At 43.8% G+C, this 16861-nt stretch overlaps 1 protein-coding gene across 1 annotated transcript in view; it reads left to right on the forward strand.

Moving 5' to 3' along the window:
• Nucleotides 1-6381: 6381 nt before the first annotated feature.
• The window catches only part of xylt1 (xylosyltransferase I), a 64435-nt gene continuing 53955 nt past the window's right edge, over nt 6382-16861 (forward strand). The window contains exon 1 of the mRNA XM_063018952.1: nt 6382-6695. Coding sequence (XP_062875022.1) covers nt 6414-6695 — 282 coding nt within the window. The 5' untranslated portion in view covers nt 6382-6413. The remainder of the gene's footprint in view (nt 6696-16861) is intronic.

Consider the following 16861-nt stretch of genomic DNA (forward strand, 5'->3'; position numbering starts at 1 on the left):
AGCGTGACGTTACTGGTGTGTGATGAAGGAGATCGTACGATAGATCGGTTTGGTGGATCTAAATTACGTCATAACTCAGTCCCTTCCCTTTGGGCCACCTTAATTTATGAAATCACTGAGTGAGGGCAGGTGATTGAAGCTGTTCCTCCCGCCCCCTTCATGGCCCTGCCGCTGACCTTCACCTCACGTAGTCATCAGTTACGCTCCCGGGTCTGCACACATCCATCAGCGCACATAGATCATGGCAGCGCCGGTCCAGGGCGCAGATACTCAGTTTCCACAGCCGCACTCTCTCGCTCGGTCATTTTTAGCCTCATATTGACTGTCTGAATAATTTATGAGCTGTTAATTTACCTCTATAAATTGTTTCCTCTCTTGCTCATCTTACCTGTGACATTAAAATGACTTATCATGCAGTCTCTTCTTTCTTTCTCTGACGTTGTGTCGAGCCAGGACTGTCAAAACGCGTCATTCAGTGAAATCTGCACAGACGCAGAGAGTTTTTAAATAAACACACCGTGGATTCAAACCCACTGTGGATCTATTTCAATATACAAGCCCCATCAGGACACCGTGTCACCTGATCATCTTCATCTGAAGTTCATCCCAGATGCGATTTTATCTTCGTACGTTTTAAGTTTATCTGTCATTAGTACAAATATGAGCAGCAGTTGTGAAGTGAAATGTGTGTTGAGAGGCATAAAAGGTAAGGTGAGAATAGAGAGGATGAAATGGGGGAGGCGGATAGGGTGGGTGTGGTCCGAGGTTCCTTCCCTTTACAGTCCACTTCACTCCTGTTCCATGTTTGCTCCTTGACCTGCTCACTCATTGTTTTTACTTCTTTACTTCTTTATCCTGTATTTCTGATCTGTGTATAGTTTGTTTGTTCAGCATTAGCACAGCCTCATCCTAAGCATTGTACAGTTCAGGTACCGGTACCCTGTAACTCAACGTCCCCTAAACTCGACACCCTTCGTCAAGTATCTGGTACCCTCGATTTGTGTCCGTTTGGCTTGGGCAGTGCGGTAAAATGTCATCGACGTTCATCTGTATTTTTTCTCCTGTTTCACTTTTAAACTTGTGTTACAGCTCGAGGTTCTGAGAAATGGTGAGAATCAGAAGCAGCTTTTCTGAGAGAGTCAAAAACGCTCAGTGTGACTTCATATATTAAAAGAATGACAGGTTGCCGCTCAGGAAAAAAAGGGGAGAAAATACATGAAGAATATATATATATATTTAATGTATGGACGGAAGCATCTGTGTTGTGATTGGTCAGCCCACATAGTAGTGATTTCTGGTTAAATACGTGCATCCGTTTATTAACTAGACCAACATGAAGCTAATTAGAAAGCGATTACCGAATGACCGTTAACATTTTTCGGGGATCTTTTTGTTTAATGCATTTTTCTCCCCATTTTTCCACCCGATTTAGCGCATCCCATTTGTCTTCCTCTGCTGACAGACACCAGATTTGCATCCAAGGAGAGCACGCCACTGCCCACGCCTTCTTTACACGTGTACAGCCCTCGAGTGTACAGACAGGAGTCCTTACACAGCGTATGTAGACCCACCCACCCACCCACATACAGTCCGGTCCCCACCCTGCAGATACGGTGGCCAATTAGTATCTGCTGCAGGCACTGCCAATTATGCCCTCTAGATGGCGCCCAGCCGACCGGTGGCAACACCGAGCCTCGAACACGGGAGTTCAGAAACTCTGCGCTGGTGCATTAGCGGAATATCCCGCTGCGCCACCTGGGCGCCTACTTTTTTGGGGGATTTTAAGCATGGACCAATGACTAAACACACACACACACACACAGTTTAAAATGAGTCATTGGCCACATTGCTACGAGATTCCATCATCGAAGCGTCTGAGCGGATCTATCGATGCTTCCTATAGCCGAGGGTGAAAGCTCCCCGAGGAGGAATCCAGCGGAGGATTTACATGTGTCTCACGGTTAAATGTGTCTCCCAGGGTTCTCTTGTCTCGGGGTAATGGCTGCCTGCTACACTGACTCATACACCAACCCCACGCTGCCTCTCTGTCACGCTGAGCCCGTTGTTTCCGCTGTGGAGACTTAGCGGTGAATGTGTCACATCCAAACTGACGGCATCGTGTGATTCAACACACAGCGGGTTCTAATGCTCAGGATGGACGGTGATGGACAGAGTGTGTCAGATACCAGCACTGCTAATGTGCTAATGCTATTGGAACACCAGTCCAACATTATCTGGCATGCATATTAAACTTTCATGTGATAAAGTTTGATTTTAAGAAGGAAATATGCAAACAAAATCTTAATTATGTCTCTTAATGACAAATTGGTAGCAAGAAATTAGCAAGAGCTAGTCTGACCTCTCATTTGAAGGCCAGATAAACAAACTAAAGCTAGAATCTATTTATTAATATTAAAATAGGCTGTTATAAGACTATCATGCACCCCCTCTGACGTGAGCGCAGTCGGCAGCCCTGTCTTTTCCCTGGCCTGTGATGGAATCTCATAGAGAGCTGCATGGCGTTCGGACAGATACGCTAAGCACTCCAGATCATCCATCACTAATATAGCCAACTTGCAGGCACCTGGACCAGACAGCAGAGGGCGCAAATGTACAGTGACACTGGATTCTACCTATTTCCTCCTTTAGGTAAAGCCAGTTCTGCCTGTATGAGTGCCTGGCCAGGTTGATAGCACCACCAGATTGGATGGATGAATGAATGGATGGATGGATGGATGGGTGGATGGATGAGGGTGGATGGATAAATGAGGATAAATGGATGGATGGGTGGATGGATGGATGGATGGATGGATGAATGGGTGGATGGATGGATGGATAGATGGCTGGATGGATGGACGGATGGATGGGTGGATGGATAGGTGGATGGATGGATGGATAAGTAGCTGGATGGATGGATGGATAGATGGATAGATGGATAGATGGATGGATGGATGGATAGTTGGATGGATGGATAGTTGGATGGATGGATGGATGGATGGATAGATGGATAGATGGATGGATGGATAGTTGGATGGATGGATGGATGGATGGATAGTTGGATGGATGGATGGATAGTTGGATGGATGGATGGACGGATGGATGGACGGATGGATGGATGAATGGGTGGATGGATAGGTGGATAGATGGATGGATAAGTAGCTGGATGGATGAATAGTTGGATGGATGCATGGATAAATGGATGGGTGGATGGATAGATGGATAGATAGGCGGATGGATGGATGGATAGATAGACAGATGGATGGATGGATAGATATTCAGCTCTGATGCAGATGCAGGACAACTGAGTTGGATTTTTGGAAATCAGATCTTCAGCAGCGACGCTTTTCTTTATTCATGGAAGCCTCGTCAACTCCATCTCCTGAATCATTCAACATGGGTTCACGTTACGAGGGCAAACCCCGAGCGCCGACGCTCACTTCTGATTCCACGTACGCTCTCCAGCGCTCCCACTCTCGGTCTTTCTGCCTGAAATGCCAGAGGGCAGAAAAGGACACGGGGTCCATTCCCATGGAAACCGAGTCTCCTCGGTGCGGGATGAGAGATGTCCTCTCTGTTGATTAAAAAAACCTGTAGGCCGCGCCTCGCTGCGGTCCATTCGGGGACGAAGCGGCCACCAGTGCTTTGATGGGGTCGTCACTCTTCTCCAGAAGTCTGATGCTTTTATACCGACAATTAGCAGAAATCGATCGGGTGGCCGCTCGCCGGGGGGAACTCACAGGATGGAGCTGAAAGCCGTCGCCCTGTTCTGTCCGGCGGTGAACTGTGCTTAATGACACAGAGATAAATGCCATCCCACGATGGTTCCTCAAGACTGTTCAGGATGAATTTTTGAGACTGGGTAACGATTTTATTCCCAGCAGTAAAAAAAACTGAGACATGATGAAGTCCAGGGAACTGAGGACTCGCTTCAGGGCATCAACTGTGGCAGCTGAACCTTGATGGGGTTTGAACCTTCCACCCTCTGACTGATAATTAAGTACCTTACCTGTTGGCCACCACTTGGCCAGTAGTTTTGTATAGTCCGGTGACCCACTAGTCTTTGTCCTCAGTTATGGCCTGTGTAGAGTTTGACATGTTCTCCCTATGTGTGGCTGCATTTCTGCATGTATTAACTGCATTTCACCAGTGATGGAAAACTAAATAAAACCATCACTTGACCTTTAATGATGTATTATTTAATGCAATAATATTAATTTAATTATTTATTACTATATTTATTATCAGTTTCATAGTTGTAGTTTAGAGTTTTCATTATATATTTATGTTTTTCAAAGGTTACGGGACACCCTTTCTAGTTATTCAATTAATTTACATTTTTGGCATTTAGCAGATGCCTTTATCCAAACAGTGGCAATCTGGCAGTGGTGGGGTTTGAACCAGCAACTTTCTACTAACTAGTTCAGTACCTTAACCACTAGGCTACAACTGCTCTGCCCTGCTCCCGATCCTGGTGTAGCAAAGCAGCGAATTCATGTATTTCAGCCACAACAGATAAATTATATAAAGGAAATTATATAATTTTGCAGCAACAGTTTAGGGAAGGTCCTTTCCTGCCCCAGCATGACTGTCCCTGTGCACAAAGCATTTAAACATGGCATGCAACTCAAACCCAGGACCTTCGCTGAGCCCTCAACAGGTTTAGGTGATTTTAATTAAATTGCACATGTAGTTAATGGAGATCAGCTAGAAAAACATGATTTTTTATTATTAAACTCTTTCCTTTTCGGGGTGAGAAGTGTTGTGGGTAATATCTGGTGAAATTAATGATATTTAATTTGATTTGTTTGACAGTAACACATTATTTCGAGTCTCTCTCTCACCACGGGGGGGCTCCTCATGCTTATTTTCATGTCCTAATCACTCACGTTGTGCTCGGCTCTTTCTGCCAGATTGGTCAAAATCCTTCATATTTTACATAATTTACTTTATATTTGCTATGGCTAGAATTTTGATGGATATTTGATCATATTCGTATGTTTTATTTGTTATTATAATATTATAATTTAATATTATATTGTGTTTATTAAGTGTTAGCAAAAATTAAATGGATGCAAATGATTTCACCTGCCCAGTTCTGCTTAACCAATCATGGACGGATGGATGGACGGATGGATGGATGGACCACTTGAGCTAAACATGTTCGTTTACTGCATTTGATTTTTCTAATTCTGTTTTATATTAAGCAACTAACAATTGTGACTGAATACTTTGAGATCAATTAAAGGGTAATCAATTGACCCTGCACAGGGGCACAACAGTGGCAACTTGGCATGGGTGGTGCTTGAGCCAGCAACCTTCTGGTCACTAGTCCAGTACTTTGACCATGCACTCACCCATCGCACTATAGATGGTTGGAAGAATGAAGAGATATTTGGCATGAATAGGTGGGATGGGTGAAAAGATGGGTGCATGTCCATAAATTAGATGAAAGGGTGAATGTGAGCTGATAGGTTGGTGATAGGTAGATGATGGATAGATGGACTTACAATTGTGACTAAAAACACTGAGATCAATTGAAGGGTAATCAATTGGCCTTGCCCAGGGGCACAACAGTGACAACTTGGCATGGGTGGTACTTGAGGCAGCAACCTTCTGGTTACTAGTCCAGTACCTTGACCATGGATGGTTGGACGAATGGAAAGATATGTGGCAGGAATAAGTGGAACGGATAGATAGAAGTGTGTATAGATGTGTGCAGCCCCACGAATAGATGAGGGGATGATGGTGAGCAGATGGGTTTGATGAGACAGTGTTGATGGATGGATGGATGGATGTATGGATGGATGAATAGATGGATGTATGGATGGATGGATGGATGAATAGATGGATGGATGGATGGGTAAATGCCAGTGGATTAGATAAAGGGATGATGGTAAGCAGATGGGTTGGATAAGACAGTGTTGATGGGTGGATGGATGGGTGAAAAGATGGGTGCAGGCCCATGGATTAGATGAAAGAATGATTGTGAGCTGATAGGTTGGATGAATGGATGGATGGATGGGTGAGTGGGTACGTTAATTAATATAGCTGTAAATGATCTAATGGGTTTTAGATAAATTGCCCACTGCAATGTACTTAATTTAAATTGGTACACAATTTCCAAATTTTAAAAATATGTTCTGCTTTTAGTTTACTTATTTTTGGCCACAACTGTGTCAATGTTATTAACAAATTCAGGCTATAATTTTATGGTTATTCGAAAAAACCGAAGCTGATGGCTTAGGTAGGTGGATCTCTGGGTTGCACACATTTTTAGGATCTGGCAACCCTGCTCCAGAGTCTAACCGCCCCCTTCTGATTGTGTCTGTGTCTCAGCTCAGTCCAGTCCGCCAGCACATAGCCCGCTGTAGGTCAGTGGGCTCACGGTGCTGCGCTGCTGCTGGTGCTGGAAGATGATGGTCGGCGGTCCGTGTGCGCGCAAGTCGGCTCGGCGCTCCCGGTCAGCTCTGATCGCGGCTCTCACCGTGCTGCTCGTCCAGACGCTCATCGTGTGGAACTTCAGCAGTCTGGACTCGGGGGACACGGGGGAAACCGGGGAGACTGGCGGCGTCGGCGGCGGCAGGGAGAAGCGGGACCGGCTCGGTGTGAACAAAGCCTATGGAGAGTACTCGAGGAGCGGCGGTGCGCACCGGAGGCAGCACGGAAAAGCGGCGCTCCGTCAGAAACGCCAACCGGTAAGGACGAGCCTTATTTCTATCATCTGCATGCGGGGAACGGGGTGCACATCATTACGCCCCTCCTGTCCATCATAACGGGCCTGTGTTATCAGCAGCGTTACGCAATTATTGGAACGTTATTTATGCGGTGCGTTTTTGCGGCGTTTTAAAATCCGCATGGATGCTCATAACGCGTCATCTTCACAACGCGTCGTCAAGGCGCCAAGACATAATGTGCCAGGATCGTCCACATTATCCACGCAGTCTTATCAGAAACACATCATCGGGGTTTAATACACACCCCAAAACGTCTGTTGACAAAAGCAGACCATCATAATTGTGATATAATTACACGTTCCATGATTTGGCGCACAACACCAATCACCTAAGATTCGCGTCTTAACAGCGTCTGTCCAAAATATGAAATATAGTCATTTGAAGAGCTGTTTTCCAAACAAACCCTAATAAAAACCATAAATTCTGACTAGTCAACTAGACAATACAATACTGAACTGTTTGACTAAATACAGGCTACGTTTGTTCACATCTGAGCATGGTGGGCATCATCAGGTGTCATTCCAAGAATGTCTACTGACAAAAAACAAGCCATTATTAAAATAACTCAGATGGATGTACAGTTTGTCCCTTAAAGCTTCAGGAAAAAAACAGAACTTGGCATGAACTCTATTGATAAACTCACATGAACAACATTATTGCAATCCAGGTTTCTATAACCTTACACCCTCAGTCTTAATAATAGTAATAATAATAATAATAATAATAAATCATTCCATCACATACATCGTTAAAAATGAAATGGTTGTAGTCCTAAAAACTTTCCAACCCCTTAAAACTGTCACATTATACCTGCTAAAGGTTTTTATTCAGTACCCTAATGCTCCTTTTCCATCACATGGTACTGTGCAGTATGATAGGGTACACATCCGATCCAGAACTATCAGTGCCGTACCTAATATTCTGTCGCCTGTTTTCATTGCACAAGAGTACTCATGAAAGTAGGACTTATAGGTGAGGGTAAAGGTGAGTCTCGGATGGCTTTGTACACTCGACATTGAGAGCAAATTATTATTAGTATTATTTGTAAGTGCTGTCATGTTGAATCCAGGTTTCTGTATGTGTCTTTATAGTTCCTAATGGTTCGTTCATTGCTGCTCTGATTGAACCAGTCCATCTTGTTGCTGCCCGTCCTCTTCCTTTTTACCTTCAAGTCTTCGACTTGGTTCAGTAACTGTACACAATAGCGGTAGAAACTGCAGGATGGTATTTAGTTTGCCTCACTGCGGCTGTTGTGATTGTATTTTTTCATATCCATGTGGCTGGTTTTAAACATGGTGCTTCTATCAAGTCACTCTAGTGGTCATTCTGTGATGATTGACCATGAATTTGAGTCTGTTGAGGTTCTCGCTTCACCCACACCCACTTTAGTACACTTGGTCCCTGGTCAGAATGGCAGAAACAAATTTAGCATAGTACTTAGGTACAATACAGATCACCTGGCAGTGGAAATAACCAATAAATGCCGGGATCACACAGTTAAGAAGTTACTACACTGTTGGGTAGAGCTTTACCAAAACTGACGGATGGTGTTAGCCAATAGGATCAGGTGATGCAACAGTGTGACAGTATTTCATCAGGTGTTACTGCAAACACTCGGTCACGGACGGACCACTGTGAGAACAGAGAAGTTTATTATCATTAATGCGTTCCTCAAGTGTTCCTAAAAGTGGTGTCACAAAAAAATGACTAACCCGTAATAATCATGTATTAATAAACACCTAAAGTCTTAAAATAAAGGTTCCACCTCTTTCCCTTAAGGTTTTATACTGTTTATACCTTATACATTCAAATAAATCTATGGAATAGTTCACCAAAAAAAAGAAAAAGGATTTCCCCCTCAGTATTTTAAATGAATTAAAGTAACAGTGGAGTGGCATGGTGGAGCAGTGCGTAGCAAGAAAGGCCTGTGTTCAATTCCTTTCTGTGTTGAGTTTGCATGTTCTCCCCCATCTGTGTGGCTTTCTTTTGAATGCTCTGTGTGTGTTTGGGTGCCCTGTGATGGACAGACGACCTGTCCCGGGTGTTTTATTTACATTACATTTACATTTTTGAATATAATATAAGTGATTTCAGGCACCAAGGTGGCGCAGCGGGATATTCGGGAATATATATATTTATTTATGAAGTAAATCCCCAGGTGGGGCGGTCCGGGCCCTTTCTGTGTGGAGTTTGCATGTTCTCCCCGTGTCTGCGTGGGTTTCCTCTGGGAGCTCCAGTTACCTCCCACAGTCCAAAAACATGCAGTCAGGTTAATTGGAGACACTAAATTGCCCTATAGGTGAATGTGTGTGTATGTGTGTGTCTGCCCTGCAATGGACTGGCCCCGTCCAGGGTGTTAATGTGTGCCTTGCGCCCATTGAAAAGCTGGGATATGCTCCAGCACCAGCATTTGATCTGGGTGGAATATGGACTATATAAAACTGTAAATAACTACTATTATTTATATTTCTGATTCTCGTGAGCAAGTAACAGATTGGATGTTAACAGCTGTTAGCATGTCATTCATTCATTCACGTTTCTACAGTAGAATCGTTGTGACTTTAGAATTCAGCTCTGAGAGAGTTCATTCAGCTCCGGGTCGATCCGCTTCAGTCGCCCTTATACTAATAACTCACTCCAGTCACTGAGTAAATACTGATCTCAGGCGTCTCGCTGCAGACCACGTTTGATTTCTCTGTGAATTAGAAACTCTTCATCGCAGCACATTAACTGTTTGCATTGTTCAGTCTGGCTGGAAGCAGACGGTGGATGGTGCGTCTGTTTAATCGGCTGGATTAAGGAGTTGAATTGAATTGAATTGGTTTCTGTAAAAGCCCGTGCTCGTCGTGGACGTCAGATCAGACGGAGGTGACTTTCATGCATCGTAACGTCTCACGTTCTGTAATTAGAAGGTCGTTATCGTGACGTATCGTATGAACAGGATGTCTGATGATGCACAGTTTCATATCCCCGACTCGACTGAAGACTGGACGATCATGAGTGATGATTATAGTTATAAACGGAATAAACTTGAGCTCTCCAGTGTTAAAAATAAAGAAATAAATAAATAAAACTGTAAAATGTTTTGATGGCAATTAAATGAAATGCAAAGAGGTCGATAATAAAAATACAATTAATTATTTAATACTGTTTAATGTCACCTTCCAGAAAGCCAGGCAGCACATTCACACAATAAAATACATTATATATTTTATATGTAGCTCTGAATATTATACAAAGGTGACCATAAGAGCTTTGCGTGGCACAGCAGGTAGTGTGGGTGCACCACAACTCCATGGTCCTTGGTTTGTTACACTGTATTTTTGAGGACTTTCTTGACATATTCTTGTATTTCCTTTGGGTTCTCCGGTGCAAAAATATCTCTCATGCAAAATCATGACAGTAGGTGGTTTTATTTAATTTAAGTTTCATGTTTTACCACTGCCTCATCCTGGTCGGGGTCGTGGTGGATCTGGCTTCCCTGCAATTACTGGGCACAATGCAGTAACACACCTTGTACTGGACCTATTTCTGTCTGGGTTTGGGACCAGCACTGACAAGCGCACCTCTCAACGGCAAGGCTGTTTAGCCAACCCACCCTCCTCGGACATTAGCCAATCATGTCTGTGTACACACCTGACCGGCTGATAGCACCACTGAGATTTAATCTTAATGAGATTCTGTCTTTCTCTCTTACTGTCTTTCTCTCTTACTGTCTTTCTTTCTTTCTTTCTTTCTTTCTTTCTTTCTTTCTTTCTTTCTTTCTTTCTTTCTCTCTTCTGTTTGTTAATTTTGTAGGGTTTCTTGTAAACAGGTTTGCGTAAGAGCTTTGCCTGGATGCTTGTCCTTGTTTCCATTTTTATTTGAAGGAGAATAAAGTAGGAGGATTAGTGTAGATCCATCACAGCTCCCATAAGCCCCTTCATCACGGCTCGGTCCAAATATCACTAAACAATGAGATTCAGAAACGCGGCGGCTGTTGTTGGGAAAATCCTCTCCGGTTCTGACCTTCTGGAACGGGATGATTGTTTAAACGTCCGACAACATGTTGCTTAAGGACAGGCTACCAAAAACCTGATTCACCAATCAAACAGTGTTTACTGAGGATAAATACTTCCAAAATGTATGGGACAAATTGGGTATCTGGTCAGAAATCTAACGTTTTAACTACTAAAAATCCAGACTTAAGCATTTTAGTTTATTTGCTGAGTAAACCAACTTATTTGGCTACAATTTGAATAAAAACTTTCTGGTTTGTCTCTTGTTCTGCTTTTATTCACGCCGTGTGGTCATTATCGCATTTATAGATTTATTAGGTTGATTGATGGGGTAACTTCTGAGAAGAACTTTGCAGAACCCATGTCAGGAATTTCCATATGCAAAATGACATTGCTTCTTTTTATATGCACTGTATGGCCAAAAGTATTTGGACACCTGATTGTGATCTTGTTGGACGTCCTATTTCTAAAACAAATAATATTGTGTGATCTTTTCAGCTATAACATCAGCTGCTCTTTGCTCTATGTGTATGGGAATTTGTGACCATTTAGTCAAAAAAATTGCAGCATTTGTATGGCTGGATACTGATTAGTCAAGGAAGCCTCAGATGATGTTGCAGTTCATTCCAGAGCTGCTTAGTGAGGCTGAGGTCAGGGCTCTGTCTTTATAGATCTTGTTTTGTGCGCAGGGGTAAAGTCATGCTGGAACAGTAAAGGTCCTTCCCTAAACAAAGTTGGAAGCATATATTTTTATACTTCCTTTCCTTCTTTAGTCACAAAAAGCAGTTGCAGTAATCATGTCCCATCTAAAGCTGCACCGAAGACAATAGCCGACTGAAGACAATAGGCGACCTGTGTTTGTTCTTTTCATGCTTCCATTAAATCATCGTTCTCACTTTGTTGTGGCTGGTGTTGTGGTTGTGACCCGTCCTCTGTTTGTTTTCTTTCGTCGGCCTGACGGTCGAAGGCAGGTGGCGGATCACGTTCACTTTGACGTGTTTGAAATCAGAGACTTTGCGAGCTGGTTGGAACTTTACAGCTGGACAGATTAAATTGTGTCTGTCGGATGACGGGCAGCTTCGGAAATGCCGAGCCGGCGATAATTTTTGCCTCTGATTTGAAAGTGAAACTCTGTGGTTGTGGTTTGTCATCAGTTCTACTTTTTTTTGCTGTAGAGTTAAGGCCAGCCTCTGAACGGTATTCTCCACTGGAAGTTCCCTGAATGTGCACTTTTATTATACAGTTATAATTATTATTCAATTATAATTAAATGAAATCAAAAGTCTCAGATTTGTAAACAAAAGAGCCACATTTCACATCAGTCATTAAATAACACTCATAAATTCAATGATAGAATCAATGAAGCTACAATACAATTCTCACCCATGTTTTGTTACCCCACCTGTGTGTCCACAGAATTTTCACACAGAAGAGTCGTGTGTTTAGCTGCTTTAGACTTCGACATCTTGGATATTTTGACTAAGCGATTGAATTGCCATAGGATTGCTAGGACGCCTCGTAGCTCAAATTAACCAGTAAACGTGAGGCACTTGATTGGTACACAAATGGTAAATCGCTAAACACAAATCTTAACGTTTGAATTTCACAGCATATTGTGTATCACATGGTCCGTGACAGGCCTTAACTATGCTTGAGGGTGTGGCCTGCACTCGCAAATAGATGATTGTCCGAAATTGCGAGGTGTTCTTTTTCGGGGGTGCGAAAATATATGAAAATGCAGCACTAAGGTCCACAAAAGTGCTAAACATGCACATATGATCAACAGTAAAATGTAAAAACTGTAAATACATGTTAAAATTGGTGTACTTCCCTACTGGGGAGAAATTTGATGTTTTTTTTTTGCTGTGATGGTATAGTGGGGCGTCTGAAGCTCTGCTGGTGGCTACTGGAGCAGCGCTGGTGCAGAACTAAGCACTAGAACCTAAAAATTAAGCATAAAACAAAGTGAAAAGGCAAGAACGAAGCGAGCCTCCTAACAAAACAAAGCCTCTCGCTCATGTAAACAGAGAGACGTGTGCCAGCTAGAGGACATTTACTGAACTACTGGAGAAAAATTTGATGTATTTTTGCCTGATTGTATATTGGGGAGTCTGAAGCTCTGCTGGTGGCTACTGGAGTAGCACTGGTGCAGAACTAAGCACTAGAACCTAAAAATGAAGCATAAAACATAGTGAAGGTGAGAACAGAGTGAGCCTCCCGTCAAAATAATGCCCATCACCCATGTAAACAGAGAGACGTGCGCCAGCTAGAGGACATTTACTGAACTACTGGTCTCTGTGAGCTTCTCGCGGGAATGTTAAACAATCGGACCGGACATTCGGCTTTCCAGAGTTTGTCCCTTAAATGGAGGTCCGTTAAATCGAGGTTCCTCTGTACATGTAAAAATAATAGATTCCTCTATGTGCAGAAGTGATGTAACTGTATTTGATTTCATGTTGTGTTTACAGAAGTGAGAATCCTGCCAGGTTTGTGTGTTTTGTGTGGCAAACATCCTGTTGGAAGGATGTAGGACGAAGCATTTGGGATCCAGGTGTTGGTACATATGTTTTACAGGTTTTAGCAGCAGAAAGCTCATGTACCTCATTTTGTCTGACCTTTCTCGTTATGCGGTGCAACAGATTGCCGCCGGCGCGCCGGCTTAAGGGTGGCAGGGCTAACGCTCCAATTTAACCGATACACAATCCCCAAATTGCTGCTGAGGCGAACGTGCAGCCATTGTTCTTAGTGACACGTACGGTCGGCGTGTTTGCAGGGCTCATCCTCACGCGGCGGTGCTGCTGTGGCTGGCATTTCCTTAATACGGGTTTAAAAGTGCCAACGCAGCAGATGTCACCTGTCAGGCTGCCAGAATGGATAGGAAAGCCCAACCTTTAAAACCTGTGGTGCCAGCTTTCTGTTGCATTTGAGTCTTGTAAGTCAGAATGAGCGCTCTCTAAGGGATGTGCATGCTAGCCGTGAACCTCAGCCCAACGTTCTCAGCCCAGAGTTCCGCTCCCTTTGCTTCCCTTACTGTCTTATAATTATTATTCAATTATAATTAAATTGAATAAAAAGTCACAGATGTTCAAAGAAAAGAGCCACATTTCACATCAGTGAAATAGAAGCTACAACACACAGCACAGCTACCTTAATAGCTGAATGTAACCCTAGAACATCCAGCGACAATGCGAGGCTTCATGTTCCATCTCAATTACGAAAATTCACCCCCCTGCATGCACAGAATTGGTTGTTAGTTTTCCAAACTCAGTTACCCGAGTCGACATCTTGGACATTTTGATTAAGCGATTGCTAACTGAATTGCCGTAGGATTGCTAGGATGCCTCATAGTGCAGATTAACCAGTAAAAACAAATTGCATATTACATGGGCCATGACGTGATGTTTCACGGCCGTGAGTTAGGTAGGGCCTCAACTATGCTTGACGGTGTGGCCTGTACTCACAAATAGGCGAAAATATAGCACGGAACGTTATTAACATGACATCATATATAGCAGGGGTGTCAAACTCATTTTCACCGAGGGCCACATCTGCATTATGGTGCCTCTCAAAGAGCCGATTGTAACGTATCCTGCTGTGATTGCAGTCACCGTTTAAGTCTTGGACAATTTGTTGTTTTTCTTGGAGGCAAAATTCTGTGTTTGGTTTTAAAAAGCCAAATTTATACTGTATATTTATTTATAATGTATATCTACATTTATATTGTTCTCCTTTACCACAAACACGCCCTCATAACACAAGAGATGAACCGGCTTCTCTTCTTGAAGCACAAACTTGTTTTCACTTTCTCATCTTTCATTAAATTTCCTCCGTCTGCTTCGATTTTCTCTTCTTCTACATTTTGGGATGATTTGTAGATATTTCTCAGCATCATTTGTTGGAAAACTGCCTCAGTTAAACGCCGATGTGGAAACACTGTCATCTAGTGGCGGGATGTGAGTTGCGGTCGCTTTGCGGGTCACAAAATCGGCATGCATTGTGGGAGATGCAGTTTATGTAGGATTTTACAGGGTATTTTAGGACAATCATACGTCTTTTAAGCTCTCGCAGGCCATATTGACACACGTGTGATATGGCATCATACTTGCTTTGACATGGTGAAGTGTTACCCATCAGTGTTTATTTACACACACCAGTTCGTACCTGGTCTCGTTTGTGTAGCGTGGCGGGAAATTTGCTCGTTTAGTTGCAGCTAGCTGGTGGCTGAGAGACAGGAACACTCTGGAGAGATGACATAACAAGAGTGATCACACACACACACACACACACACACACACACACACCTCCTTCCTGTCTGGCTCTTTGTTTGTTAGCAGGGCTTTGCTTTGATGCTTTGTAGGTGAGTTTACTCATGTGATAAACTCTTTACTCTATACTGGAGTCTCTTCACTGGGTGCACTGTATGACCAAAAGTATTTAGACACCCGACCATGAGTTTGTTAGAAACAAATGCTGTTAAAACAGGCTGACCTGTATGTGATCTTTTCAGGTAGAACAACAGCCGCTCTTTGGAGAAGGCTTCTGTGTATGATAATTTGTGCCCATTCATTCAAAAGATGACAGCACTCACAAGGGTACCAACATTTTAATGCCGTCAGCAGTAAACGTTTTTGGTTGAGCGAGTAGCCACTGATGCGCCGCTGCGTTCACATCATCATCACATGAAAATCTTCTTCCCCTTAAAGCTTTCTTGAGCGTCCAAATAGGTGGAAATCAGATGGAGCTAAATCCAGACTATAAGCGTCTCTCAGTCTCTCAGACACGACCGATTACTCCTACTACTACACCCTCACCGCTTATAACCAAAATATAGTGCGAAAACCCTTGTATAAGGCTGGTAATGTGGCTGAGGTCAGGGCTTTGTGCTGGAACAGGAAAGGACCTTCCCTAAACTGTTGGATGCATATGAAACTCTCACTCACTCACTGTCTTAACCGTGTATCCAAATATTGTTAGGGGGGGGTGCTGGAGCTTATCCCAGCTTTTCATTGGGTGCAAGGCACACAGTAACACCCTGTACAGGGCGCCAGTCCATCGCAGGTCACACACACACACACATTCACCTATAGGGCAAGTCAGTGTCTCCAATTAACCTGACTGCATGTTTTTGGACTGTGGGAGGAAACCGGAGCTCCTGGAGGAAACCCACGCAGACACGGGGAGAACATGCAAACTCCACACATAAAGGACCCGGACCGCCCCGCCTGGGATCGAACTCAGGACCGTCTTGCTGTGAGGCGACAGCGGTACCCACTTAGCCACCGTGCCGCCCCCATATGAAACGCATGAATTCAAACATTTGAAGGGGTGTCGCAATACTTTCGTCCATATTGTCCATATGCAGAGTGCTTTGTGTTGAGAAAATCAAACGGACTCAACATTAATGTGTGTGTTTTTTACCTGGTTTTGTTTATACGGCCTCCTCGCTGATACAGTCATTATAAAAGCACGTGTGCGGCCAACACGTGTTTATTAGGATACTTGTGCAACAGTTTGGTTCAGTTCTAGATTGAGCTAGAATATCCTGTAATGCTCCCGTATCGAGTTCGACTACACGGTGCTCGGCGGGGTAACCGCCTCGATAACGCGCCCTCCGTTCGACAGCATATCGGGAGGGACGTGAAGGCCGCACGCGCCTGTAAAAATGCCTTCCTAAAGCCGTTTCAGGACCCCGGGGCCCCGTCGGTAAACAAGCAGCACCGGGTTTTTATTTGTAAAAGAAACATCTCCCGCTTCTGAGGGCTCTAAAACACAAGCGGGCGCTTTCACGTCCCTGCCCAGCTGTTGCATAACACCTCGAGCCGGCGGTTATGGATTTGTTCCTCCGTCGAACGCGCACTCATCTCCGCCGGTTCCGCGATGCGCTCTGCTAACGAGCCGGGCTCGCTCGGCTGTTTGTTTTGCTTTTTATGTGTGTTTTTTTGCTCACAGTGATTGCATCTGCTTGTGCACATGTGCAGGTTTTATTGTGTAATGGAGGACACGGCGTGCCAGCAGATTTTCCCTCGGCTCCCACAGCATCATGGAAACGGCTTCAATTTGCCTCGTTGTCAATTACACAGTCGTGGGTGATTTTGTTTGTGCTGTTTTTTTTAAATTTTTTTGGGTTTC

Source organism: Trichomycterus rosablanca, chromosome 22, assembly GCF_030014385.1.
Source record: "Trichomycterus rosablanca isolate fTriRos1 chromosome 22, fTriRos1.hap1, whole genome shotgun sequence".
NCBI classification, from domain to species: domain Eukaryota; kingdom Metazoa; phylum Chordata; class Actinopteri; order Siluriformes; family Trichomycteridae; genus Trichomycterus; species Trichomycterus rosablanca.